This window comes from Geospiza fortis, unplaced genomic scaffold, assembly GCF_000277835.1.
Source record: "Geospiza fortis unplaced genomic scaffold, GeoFor_1.0 scaffold452, whole genome shotgun sequence".
Taxonomy (NCBI): Eukaryota; Metazoa; Chordata; class Aves; order Passeriformes; family Thraupidae; genus Geospiza; species Geospiza fortis.
In genome coordinates this window covers 1,654,570-1,667,845 of record NW_005054369.1, presented here as the reverse complement: position 1 = coordinate 1,667,845, position 13,276 = coordinate 1,654,570, and the positions used below count along the sequence as shown (strand labels likewise).

The 13,276-nt window shown below is 41.8% G+C and overlaps 1 protein-coding gene across 1 annotated transcript in view; it reads right to left on the bottom strand.

Annotated features, from left to right (window-relative positions):
• Positions 1-13,276, bottom strand: part of ZRANB1 (zinc finger RANBP2-type containing 1) — a 31,201-nt gene that overhangs the window by 4,017 nt on the left and 13,908 nt on the right. Inside the window, exons 4-9 of the mRNA XM_005424509.2 lie at positions 13,180-13,276; positions 10,725-10,796; positions 9,296-9,494; positions 5,093-5,213; positions 4,137-4,266; positions 204-433 (exon numbers count right to left, since the gene is read on the bottom strand). The exon at positions 13,180-13,276 is cut by the window's right edge and continues 23 nt beyond it. Coding sequence (XP_005424566.1) covers positions 204-433; positions 4,137-4,266; positions 5,093-5,213; positions 9,296-9,494; positions 10,725-10,796; positions 13,180-13,276 — 849 coding nt within the window. The remainder of the gene's footprint in view (positions 1-203; positions 434-4,136; positions 4,267-5,092; positions 5,214-9,295; positions 9,495-10,724; positions 10,797-13,179) is intronic.

Genomic DNA, 13,276 nt, shown 5'->3' with positions numbered 1-13,276 from the left:
CTCTAAATAAGCATCAAATTTGTGGGAAAATACCTTTCAGCATCACCTGGAATGATGGGGAAGGGAACAGCATTAATTAGCCAGAACAGCACACTCCCTGTAATTCTTTGGACACCAAAAACTCGGGGGGCTACAGAGATTGCTGAGCTTCAGTGAGCAGCTGTGACAAAGTCCCCAGCACACACCAGGTGTTTCTTTCTTACCTCTTGAGCAGAAAGGAAGTGAATGTGCAATAATTTCCTCTCGCTGTCCACCAAGGGTAGAAAAGTAACAGTAACATCATCGTCAGTGTTCAAATTAGCACCAGCGCCTCGATTGCCATAGCCGTCATTCTCCATGGCAACCAGGGCGGAGAAATGGCCCCTCGTGTAGCCCAGAGCTATGGGACTTTTCCAACAAAAACTCTGTTCCCATAACAAAGGCAAATACACACCTGTGGGCAAGGAAAGCACACGGTAAGGCTCAGAACTGCTGCTCAACAAGGAGGGATTTTGATACAAACCTTGTGATTTGGGCCAAAGAGAAGCACATCACATTTAAAACATGCATGGTTGGTCTGCACTGACACAGGCCACACTTTGCAGAAGAGCTAACTGTTGTTAATTAACACAAATCAATCTTTGCAATACAAGTTTAAACATAGGAGATTACAATCACAACCACTACATTACCACAGCCCTAAAATTTATGGTCTATAGTGCAGTGATGAACAAAAAACAAGATTAGAAAAGCTGTCTTTTATGTTTGATAATTCTTCTTAAAACTGAGAGGAAAAAAAAAAGATTCTGCATGACAGAAATAAAGGTTACAGTCAGATGTCTATTTTTACCAGAGCAAAAATTCCACCATCTGCTCACAAAACTTATCATTAAAAGAACTCACTGCACAAAATGTTACTCAGCACTGATGTAACCCATCCCAGAGAATGGGACTGCTCATATACAGTACTCACAGATTAAATTAACACACATCAATTATTCATATCAATTAAAAAAAAAAAAAAGGAAAAGGCACCAAAAAGCTGATACTACTTTGCTCAGCTACAACCAACACCTGATGTCACAGATTCTGAGAAGAACTGCACTTCTTCTCATCACCATTTTTAGCAATAAAGACAGCAATTTGCTCGAGGTCTCAAAATAAACCTGGAACTCCTTTCTTCCAGGAACATAAATAATTCTTGGTGTGTACTGCTGCAAGACAACTTAAGCAAAAGCACAGCTCACCTTGTGACAGGTTAAAAATAGCCCCACATAAACTCAAGTGCACATGTAGCATAGCAACCCCTCCTAGTACAGCTGCTGCTGCAAACAGCTCCTCGACAGCCATGGAGAGGGAAGGGCAACGCTAAAATGGGAATCTGAGGCAGGGGTGGCTTTGGAGGTTCTGCTTAAGTGTTGAGCTCATCTTTTTGTACTGCAGTAAAAATTAGGGGGGGGGCTACCAGTATGTAACTGTGCCTTTTTTCCTCCCTCCCTTGTTTTTGAATTAGCAATCAAGAGCTACCTAAAAGTCTTGCCATTTGTTTAAAACTAAGAGTTGCACAAGTTTTTACAACATCTCAATTTAAAGACAGATCATTTCAACACCTTCTTAGCCCTCCCTCTCTCTTGTGCCCATTATTAAGTCTCACTCTAAAGCAATGTTAAACACAAAAGGCAAAGAACACAGGATAAGCATTCACCAGAAAGTTTCAGACCTCTGCTTTAAGGGAAAGAACCAAACATCCAGTCAAAATTCAAATTTACACTGAAGATGACATCCAGTCAAACGTAAGGAAGACAGTCCCTGAATTCCTGAGAGCACAGCTTTGTGACCTTTCAGGACTGAAACTCATCTGTCTGCCTCCATCTCTACACTGAAATTCAGCAAGTGTTTGGAAATCTTCTTTCACCATTGTTTTATCCTGGTGAAAATTCCACACTGATCATTTCCCCAAGACTGTGCTGCACTTTCTATTCCTCCTCAACACTGTGATGAGCTCCACAAGAAAAGAATTTCAAGCATTGCCAGGGAGAATATCTAGTGCTCTTAAGAGTTATAAAAGTCATTCTGATATAAAGCCAGAAGGTCATGTAACAACAGTTGACATGAACACAAGCCACAGAAAATACAGAGTATGGCTGACACCTATCCTGAAGCCACCCAGACAGGATTTAATTTCTCCAGCCTGACCTGATGATCACTTCAAGTCAGTCATTGTTTTTCCAGTTCAATTTTAAAAGCTGTATATTTGTGCCACTAAATACATGTGGCTAGACCAGAAGGGTCATAGCTAGGGCTTTAGAAAACAGATCTTCCACCACTGAAGCTTCAGGATTTAAAGAATTAACAGTCAGCTGGAATCTGGGGAACAAGGAGGCTGGCAATTATGGGATTCACAGCAGCTATAGCAAGGATGACAAGCTAGAACAAGGAATCCCTGGGGAAAAAAAAATCCTGTCAGGGAGTGTATTTTAGGGGTGGTTAAGAGGGTGCTACAAACTGAACCATGATGTTGAACAAGCATTAAAAAAATTCAATTCCCCACTTCTATTACAGAGTGGTTTGGGACAGGACCTTAAACCCATCCAGTTCCACCCTCTGCCCTATCTTCCCAGGTGGTTCCAAGCCCTGTCCAACGTGGCCTTGGACACTTCCAGGGACTTTTCTGGTGGATGTGATGTTAAACAGAGGCAGGGACACCCCAGCACTCCCCAGAGCTCCAGGTGCTGAGCAGAACCCACACACAGGCCCAGAGCAGGAGACTCCTCCTGGCAGCCCACCCCACTCCCAGGCCACCAGCTGGGTTTCAGCTCTGCCAATGGCACTGGATGAGCACACATTGACCACAAAAATGTGGCTGGCCAGGGAGAGGAGCAATTCCAGCTACTGTGACACAGGACTCCAAGTTCACCTGTTCCCAGGGCTGTTTCCATGGATGGATGGATGGGGCTTGTGGCAAGCAAATCTCAAGTTGTAACTATTTGGCTGCCTCAGTTCCTGGAAACCTGTGTGCAGTGCAGTAAAAGGGTGTTCCAGGCACCCTTCTGGTTCACAGAGCAAGAAAATTTCAGCACATTTAGGCCATGCAACACTTGTCTGTCTCGATGTCCAATCTAGGAAATAAAACCTTTGCAAACCACTAAGCCTTGGAGTTAAAAGCAACACAAAGCTGGAGTGACAGATTTAAGTGACATAAGTAACTGTCCCAGCCTTTCATAAACAAAATAAAAGTTAACATCTAAATACAATGACTACTAAACTTTTAGACTCTTCAAAAAAATAATCAGTTACCCTACATGAAGTTTTGTTTCTGCCCCAAACTCAGAAGCTAAGACTCTAAATAGTTATAAACTGACATTAACTGCACAGCTTAATGTTTTCTACAGATCATGGCCTTGCCTCCTTCCAAAGTCACCACATTTTTTTCTTTCAAAACACAAAGATGTTTTGGGAAGTCCTCAGCTAAGCTATAAATAAAGAGTGGGTCATCATCAAGCAGATGTACTTGAGGCCAGGAATATGAACTGTGGGCAAAACAAATGTCCCAACCCACTGGAACACACACAGCTCCTTCCCCAGGTTCTGTTTACAGCTCACTTTGTGCAGATGCTCCCAATCCCCTCTCATGTTTTATTATTTGAATAATAAAGTATTAGCATGTCACAGAGGGGAAAGTTGCCCAAACACAGATTTGGCTTGCAAAGCAGAAAATGCATCTTTAGAAATCTACAGATGTTAAATCTAAGCAAAACTAGACTGAATCATCTTCATATTTATCTTAAGGACAGTCAGGCTGTCCTGAAGACAAGGAGGAAAAGAAGTCAGAAACAACCTGATCAAGCTATGCAAAATTATAGTATTCATGAGAAATAAGTCAGTATTCACACTTGCTGTAAAGTGTGAATCATTGAAACACAGATAAATTTTTTAAATTCCCATTTAAAGTATCATGGAATTCACTTTTACAGGCACCATGCTCACTATAAAATTAAAAACTTCAAGTTTGGAGAGGATTATTTTGTTCTTTCTAATAGAAAATGAAAATTTACCTACAACAGTATTCCATCCTTTTCCAGACAGCCACTTCATGTCACTAGTGATTTCCAGCCCAACCCTGTTGAAAAGTGAGTTTAAAAAAATGAAAGGCTTACCTTGGAAGCGGGTATATCCTAATGTTTCTCCCCGAAAACTCTTGTAATATTTTACTCCATAAACTATAATTGGTCTTCTAAGAATATGTGCAAGTACAAAAATGTGTGTCTGCTCCAAACTCGCTCCAGGCTGAACCAAACACAAAGAAAGACAGAACTTACCATCCTCTACTTTGAAATTTGAAAACAGTCTTCAAATTGAGAGAGAAAATGCTTTTAAGAGTGATAAAGCTTTGACAGGAAAAACAAAAGACTGGAAAATTATTGGAATTAAGGAAACACATTTCAGCTTGTCAGCTGTCAGTAATAATTCTCTGTCCTATTGCCCAGATTCAATGTAATGGATTTCATTCCCCACTTAGAAGTGAAACTCTGCATAATGCTAGGTCTAAAAATAATTCCTTCATCTGTGGGCACTTTAAGGCAAATACCTTTTGATGACAGGAAAAGGGCACATACAAAACAAATCTTGAAAAATAGCACCAAAATCATGTTTATACTTTAAAAAAGGAGCTAAAAATACTCCCATAGCTGGAAGCTTATAGGAATGTAAATCTCATTTTGGAGGGGAGTTATAAAATCTCAGCTTGCTGGAGTTTGAGCAGTGTAAGCTGACAGATTTGGAGGTGTGTTTGGGAGGTTAAAGTGCTGCAGGACCTGGATATTAAACATTTGATTGTCTATGAGCTTGTTCTACAGACTACACTCTAATACCACAATTCTTTTTTTGTGTTGCACTGCTTAGGAGGAAGCTCAAAAATTATAATTTCAAATGAACCTTTCCATATCAGCAGAAGAGCTTACCCAGTAAGATTTTAAGATCATTGGCTTAAGAGGAATATTCTTCCTTCATACAGAAATATCCTTATTCCCAAAAAACTCTTCTAGTTCTGAAACTTCTTTCCAGATATTTAAGTATCTTTTCCAAAAGCCCTCTGACAAAGGAGTTTTCTTACCTGGCTTGCAAGAGAGAGAATGAATGCCCAATCTTCCTGCCACTGTTCCTCTCGCAAGGAGAAATGTAAACCGAAGCTTTGGGAATACCACGATTCCCACTCTTTCCAGCGTGTGTAGAACCTGAAATGTTAGACAGAGAGAGACAGAAAGTGGTAAAGGCAAAAATATTTACTCAACCACCATAATCCTGACAGCAGTATTTAATCTTCATCCCAAGAAGGGGGAAGAAAGAGAGCAAGTCACAGGAAAACTGGATTTTGTTTTTTATCTTCAAGATACTCCATTTATCAAACATCACTGAAGAACCACATGAAAAAAAAAAGCAATGCCTACAGCAAACATGATCCAAGTTCCTACCAGGCTCCTGCCCAGTCTTGCAATAGGTTTTGGGTTTTTTTTTAAGACTTACTTAGGCTTATTTAAGTGTTGATATACAGGGAGCATAAGTAAGACATTCTATTTCATACAGGAGGAGTTCTCATTCTTCTCACACAAAAAAAATAGGTATTTTCTACTTTTAACCACATCATGAGTCAATTAACTTCAAAGTGCTCGCATATCAATTTCCAACAGCCCGTGGTTAAGAGGCAGAATCTGTTTTATACCAGATTTTGGAGCAAAGGGGTGGCAATTCCACATTATATGGAGTAGTAAAGCAGTGTGGATAAGAAACAAATATGCAAAGTGGGATTTAGTTTAGTCATGATATTTTATTTAACCATTTACCAAGAAAAATGACACATTAAAAGGAAGGTGTTGCTTTTTAAAATTTTTAACTCTGTCCAATCACCACACTATGGAAAAGCCATAACTTCATATTAGGAACAGGATTTAGGGAACAGTGCTAAGCCAATTTTTAAACAATGGCCTTTACTGTGAAGACAAAGAAACCATTCTGAAATTTCAGCTTATTAAAAATGTCACTGAAATGAACTCATTTAATTAAAATCTGAGAATATCAGCAGGCAGTGTGTGTGTGGATAAGATCTTTCCTATGCTTTCAGTGAATGTGGAATCACCCTAAAATCTTGGTGTGTAGGACAGCAGCCACCAGCCAGGCTGGGTTTCCTGAGTCCAACTAAAACCTTTGCATGGCTTAAAATTTCTATTATGAAGATATTTGGATAGGTCTGAGCTAATTGACAGTAATATCTACAGGGAGTCTTCTGGATCTATATTCCAGTTGTTATCCAAACACACCAACACTTCCACCTTTGAACCTGATAAAACATTTTGCCTGTTTTCTCTCATAAATTTCTAATAGTACTTTGTATTAAATTAATTCATTCCCAGGTCTCCTGAAAGAAATTTAATCCGATTCTGGGGGAAAGAGAAGAAAAAACAAAGCAAAACAACAACAAAAATTCCCACACCACCAGAATGAGAGAGAGAGCGCCCAGAAAATTCAAGGGGAAAAAGTAAAAAAGGAAAACGCCAAACTACTCCATAAAGCTGGATTGTGAAAGTGTTCTCCTAAAGAAGTTTCTTCCCTGAGGTAGTCAGACAAGATTTTGATCTCATTTAAAGCAAACTTTTCAGGTTAACACAAGAGAACTGAGTGCATCCATTAAAGAGTAAAATTCTGAAAGTCAGCTTAGGGCATGTGCCTATTCTCTAGCAAAAGCTAATGGTGGAGTACAATGAGGGGCACTTCAAAACACACTTTTGTGTAAACTAAAAAAGTGGAGTTATTGAAAGGTGAGTGGAAAAGGCTCCACAGGCCAGAGCCTCTGGGAACTTCACTAGGGAGCTTTTTCTGAGTACCAGACACAAGACTGTCTCTGGTAAATAGATTTTTCTTTGTTCAGCATCTAAACAAACACAACAAAATGAGGTCAAATGAGTTACATGAGTGTTTTCTGTCTGACTATAAAAATACCCATTTTTAAGTGTCTTTGTGGAGGCTTTGAAGAATAATTCCACTAGATAAAAGTTTAAGCAGGGATTGCATTTAAGAGCCTGTTCCAGTGACGACATCACTTCCTATCAGCCACATGTCCTAGTCCACAAAATTAAATGTATCTTCTCAAATGGAATCTATACAGCACTTATAGGATGTACAGAATGATCAATTTACAACAAAATCTGGCTCAAAGACTTGTTCTAAAGACTTGTTCCTAACAAGAACATGACTTGTTCCTTGAAGACTTGTTCTTTCTAGTCTGAAGACTTGTTCCCTTGAAAGAGTACATCAATCAGTTAAAAATTATGGTTCTAATAAGGATAAAGATTACACAAATTCAGAGTAAAATGAAAATTCTGTCTAGACATAAACTAAAAAGCTTAAAAGATTGAGTAGCCTCTAAGTGAGAGTTATGTTAAGATAGAGCAGTAAGTCAACCACAATTAACACCAACATTTTGGGAGATTTGGTCCAAAGCTCAGTACTTTGCAGCATGTTTTTGGATACCATGTTTAGTTCTGTTATCATAAAGAACAAAACCTGATCACTGGATATCTTAAATTTCTGTTCTGGCCTCATGGGAGCTGCCTGTGATGCCAGGGACATTCCTGCATGGTTGAGATGGACACTCCATGCTGAACAGCTCCAAAGCAGTGACAGATCCTCTCAGACACTGGTTCTTGGGAGAATTGCTTCTGGAGCACAACTTTCTGGAATTCAGCTCTGGATGCTAATCTGGGGAGTTCTCCCTCAACAGCACAAAATTTACTTAGAGGTATGCCTAAATTAATCTTTGTTGTTGACCTTCTGTACAGCAAGAGGACAGGGACAGGCTCTTTCTGCACTATGTGCTGACAGTGTTTCTCCTGTCCTTGACTACAAGAACATCAAAGAAATGATCATCTGTGACTGGGATTATCAGTCTTTATCAGCTCATCCCTTAGTCCAGGACACCCTGGAGAGCTGCTGGACACCACTGGGGGAACAACTAAGATTGTCCCTCTAGCAGAAGGAAACAACCACAGTATCCAACTAAAGAAGGTCAGTGCAAAACAAGAAGAGTTGTTTTACAGAATGATAAATCAATTTTATGGCCAAATGACAGAACCAGTTAAATGTCAGCACTCTCTGCTTTACTACCATTATTTTAGCAGACAGAACAGGGATAAAAAGAGCAATCCTGAGTAAAGCTGTAACTAAGCAGATGGAATGAAAACACTGAAAAGTTTAGAAAGAATAAAAGGCTATCTTCTACTAAGAATCTTCTGCACAGCTCCCACCAAGCAGCAAGGCATGGCATGTGCATGATTTACATGGCCAGGACACAAACTGCAGCTGCACTAACTGTGGTTAGTGCATGCCTGACAAGTATAAAGCATTTTAGTGTTTGAAATGCCATTTGCTGAGCATCACACACCATCTCTGAGTTGACAGCATCCAAGTTTCCAGCGCTCCTATTTAAAACATGAGATGAAGATCCCAGCTGGGACCATGGGGACTGGACAGGTTTGAGGAGCACAATCCACAGGTGTCTTAGGCTGCAACGCACTGGGGCTGTGTATTCTATCACCATCTGTTAGAGGTGGGGCAGCTCTCTGCTGTTCATGGGGCAGTTTTCTTTATCTCTCCCACAACCAATCCTCCCTCCAGGAGATCTCTTCTGTTCACAGTCAGTGAGTGTCCCTGCAGGGCTGATCCAATTCCACCATCCCACTGGGAGATGCTCCGCCCAGGGGAGGAGCCAAGCATTCCTACCTGGATCCAATCTGAGCCTGGAGCAGCACAGCAGCCTTTGCCCCCTGCATTCCCAGAGGAGCAGCTTTCTGCTGCCCGGCATTGCCAGAGGGAGCCCAGGCCCATCTGCAGCAGCCCTGGAGCTGCAGAGGAAAACTCCCCCCTTGTGCAGGATCCCTGCTCCAGCAGCAGCACAGCTGGCCCTGCAGGAGGGCTGAGCCCCCATGGGATGGGGCTGTGCCCCCCCCTGACACACAGGGGGGGCAGCTCCTAGTCTGACTCTGGCAGTTGTGGGGTTTTTTTTGTACTATTGGATCTGTATTTTCAATTTTCCTAGAAAAGAACTGTTATTCTGTTATTTCTATTCCCGTATCTTTGCCTGAGAGCCCCTTAATTTCAAAATTATAGCAATTTGGAGGGAGGGGGTTTGCATTTTTCATTTCAGGGGAGGCTCCTCCCTTCCTTAGCAGACACCTGGCTTTTCAAACCAAGCCAGCAGGGAACTGGGGGTGGCTGGCTGTGGGGTTTTGCTGCTGCAGCAGGTGCAGAAGCTGGCCTGACTCACCAGTGGGAGCAGTCGTGTAAACTGTCGTGCAGAGCCTTGCGCAGCACGGAGTCCTTGTCGTAGATGCCCCAGGTGGCCTGGAGCACGGAGTCCAGCAGGCAGTCCCCGGCCGTGCGGTTCCAAAGTGCGTACAGCCTGCTGTCCAGGCGTGTCCCCAGCTCCAGGGACCAGTTAATGATGGGAGACTCCTCCTCCAGCTCTGCAACGGCACAGCCAGATCTTAAACAAGCTCTTATTTATCTCAGAGAATTCAGACAGCACAATAATGGCATAGTCTCAGTGATCTACCCCTTTGCATGAATAAAACTCTGCTTCCTTCATACTGCAATTGATGCCTCAGGTTTTAGCTTTTCTATTTTTCAGAGTCTGTGCTGCTTCAGTGTGGAGTTCTGAGCTTCATATTAGGGGATGGTGAGCTCTGTGCACAGAGCAGGGAGACAAAACAATTCCTGCTCCAGCTGGGCACCAAGGACAAATGACCCAAATCTCAGCCCAAGAGCACAAACACCGTGGGCTGGAGAGAGAAAAACAAGCAGGGTGGGACTGCAGGGGCTAAAGCTGGAATGGGACAATGAACTGCAAGATGCAAATGGAGCAGAACTGATCCCAGTGACAGACCCCGTGCCCGGCCGTGCATTTTGGGGCCATTTTGGTTCATCTTGGGTGCAGCCCTGGCTGGGCTCTTGTGCTGCCCAAGGTGGATCCATGGAGGAGATCCTTTGAATAAATCCCTGCTTTATTCTTTAGCTCTGTCCAGCCTCTGTTCTAGGGCAGCCTGCACAAGGCATCAACATGAACAGGTCAACTACACTGGCTGTGGAAATTTCTTCTACTGTCAATAAAATAAACCAAAACCAAACCACAGGTCCCACATCATTTGTTTGAGAATTGTTACTGAAATGAAAAGACTTTTTCAATTTTCTTTAAAAAGCTTGTGACTCAAAACTGACTTTTAAAGATTTTTTAAAAGCTCTACAAACATGATTTCTACAGACTCCATTCTCGCTCTGCCTCATAAACAGACCAGAAATGTTAAAGTTAAAATAATTTTACATAGGCATGTAGTGACAGGACAAGGGGGATGGCATCCACTACCACAGAGCAGGGTTAGACGGGATGTTGGGAAGAAATTGCTCCCTGTGAGAGTGGTGAGCCCTGGCACAGGCTGCCAGAGAAGCTGTGGCTGCCCCATTTTGGAAGTTGCTGGTTTGGAGCAACCTGGTCTAGAAGGTCTTCAAGGTCCCTTCCAGCCCAATCCATTCTGTGACTTTATGAATTCCAGGGTGAAGATCCAGTTGAAAGCATCCCATCTCTATTTAAAACATGGACAGAGCCACGTATATACAGACATATGCAGTCTGTTTTTAGTAAGAGACACATTCTCTAATGAAAAGCCAGGAGTGATCCCAGCTGTTCTCAGTGCATTTACCTTTCTGAACATCTCTGTCAAGTACTTCATCAAATAATTTTTCCTGGACTGTGGGCGGTAAATCTTCAATATCTGAAAAAATAGAATACAAATCCAAGAGTCACTAAATGTTACTGTAAAAGAGGCATCAGCAGCTGCTGCTCAGGAGAACTCACAGAACAGCTTTTGCCCTATCAGCCCTAACACCTCCTCTGGAAAGCTGCTGTCATGTGTGACCCAAGGCTTTGCAGAGCTGCTGAGGCAGGTTTGCATCTCAGCCTCACTGTCACACCTCTGATGCAGAAAGGATCATCACAGCATGCATAGGGTAAGACTGGATTTCTCTGAAGGAAAAAGTGGAGAACCACTCTGAGGTGAGAAATTTTAAAAAGAGTATTTTTACTTTCAACCCTACTGTATTTTAGCACAGCTTTAATCCTAAGCAATGTTCTTCCACCCATCTGGAATGGCTTCTCCTCTGCAGTCTATCCCAATGGACAGGTACAGTTTGCCAAGGGATGTGTTCTTCTCCAGAATGTGCCATTCCCTTTGTGATCTCATTGAGGCTTCAATGAAACAGTTCTGAGGACCCCAACAGTTTGCAGCAAATTAAAAAACAAGAAATGCGAAAACTATTGAGCTATGCCATAGAAAATTCCAGTACTGACAACTGCTCCAAGAGCATTACAGACAGAATTTGCAACTACTTCATAAAAAAGAAGAAGGGAAAAAAAAAGTGGAAAACTGTATAATGGGCAGAACTGTTTTGTGACTGCTGTATCATTTAAAGCAACAAACACTGTCACACATTCTAAAACTCAGCATGTGCCACACAGTAAATATTTGCTCCTGGCCTGCATTCCAAAAGAGGATAAGCAGCAAAGGGTTGCCAGGCAGAGCAGCAACCAGAGAAACTTTGTTGGTTTCAGCACAATCATGAAACTTAAACACGTGAAAGTTAAGGCAGTAATAAAATAGGAACAGGAACACCCAGCACCCCTTCAGGCACTTTAGGGGATAAGGACTGGGGCCTAAGTGGTATTTCAAGGACACAAAGATCTCTCTTAATTGCAGTGTGGTAGCTGCCAGTCCTGCTCAGATGTCCAATACCCCAGGGCTTTTAAGCCCACATTTAGGCACATGAGTTGCTACTGAAGCACATTAATGCCTGGTGCAGGCAGGGTGATGTGGGGTGGTCTTTTTTTTTTTTGTATGATTGATTGGGGCTTTTTAAGCTAAAACTGCACGCAGTGACCAGTAATCAATGTAAAAGCTTTGCTCTCTAATATCCAAGCATTGGCTTTTCAGGAGGATCCAATCTGTTTATCTGAAAGGTCGAGTGGAAACTGGTTCCTAAACTGCAATGTTCAGGTAATATCTGAGCAGGACTGTGTGATTTATGCTTCTATCCTTGGAAAAGCTCTCTGGAGCCAAACTGCAAAAAATGTGCAGTTGGCAAAGTGTGAGGAAAGTAGAAAGTCTCGATGCACAAAAGCTTTTGAACAGCTTTATTTTTTAATTACTAAATGGCTATTTATTACTAAATGGCTATTGCATGAGTCAAAAATCTGCACAGTGCTTTAAGATGTCTCTCTTGATAATACTAAACAAATTCTTAAGCTCTGGAGAGAACATTTCTCACGTGTTATGAAATCCTTGTTGCCCCTTTCCCCTCTGTCCCCTAAAAAGCAATGAAACTTTACTCTCCCAGATACCCCATGTGCCTCTCACACATGACCCACAGAGTACAACTGAATACAGCACCTCAACCAGGTGCACAAGTGGTAAATATTATCCAGAATTTTGTAGAGGAGATGAGGTAACACTCAACCAAAGGGGTTCCAAATAGAATCCTTGCAATGTTTTATAAAAAAGACAAACACGTCTGCTGATTGGCACAGTTTGCAGCTGCACGTTTTCTGACTAGTGGTAGCACTTCTATTAAAGGAAACAGCTTTTGAAGATTAAAAGTCTTCTAATAGCTCCTTGTTAATAGGTAAACATTCTCTCGATCTCAGAGCACCTCAGAAGTATTCAAAAAGTGCTATTGCTACAACTGGGTAAAAAGAACAGCTCTGGGCATCAACAGCAAGGACTGGAAGCTAAAATAGCCATGTGAAAAGTCACATCACAGACCAGAAATGTCTGGGCTCTAATCTTCACTTTAAATACAGCCTTTCCTTACAAAACACCACTTTTCTTCCATTTCTTCATGTCTTAAGTAGGACAACAGATGCTCAGTTCACAGGAACAATGTATAGACTGAAGTGTGCAAATACTGAGTAATCAAACTCAACCACTAAATCTGACCTAACAAAATAGGTCTTCATAAATAAAATTCTTAATAAATTAATTAAAAAGGCTCTCAATGAATAAAACCTCCACACACATCACCACCAGAAAGTCAAAATACCTAATTTTCAACTAGTGGCCAAGCAATAAAATCTTCCAGCAGGAAGAAGGGTTTTGTAGCTACCTGCAGGCAACGTAAACGTCACGAGGTCAGTCAGAAAATAGCAAGCAAAGTCTCCCTTGCGCTGATGCAGAGATGCAGCAATTTCACGGCGGATCTG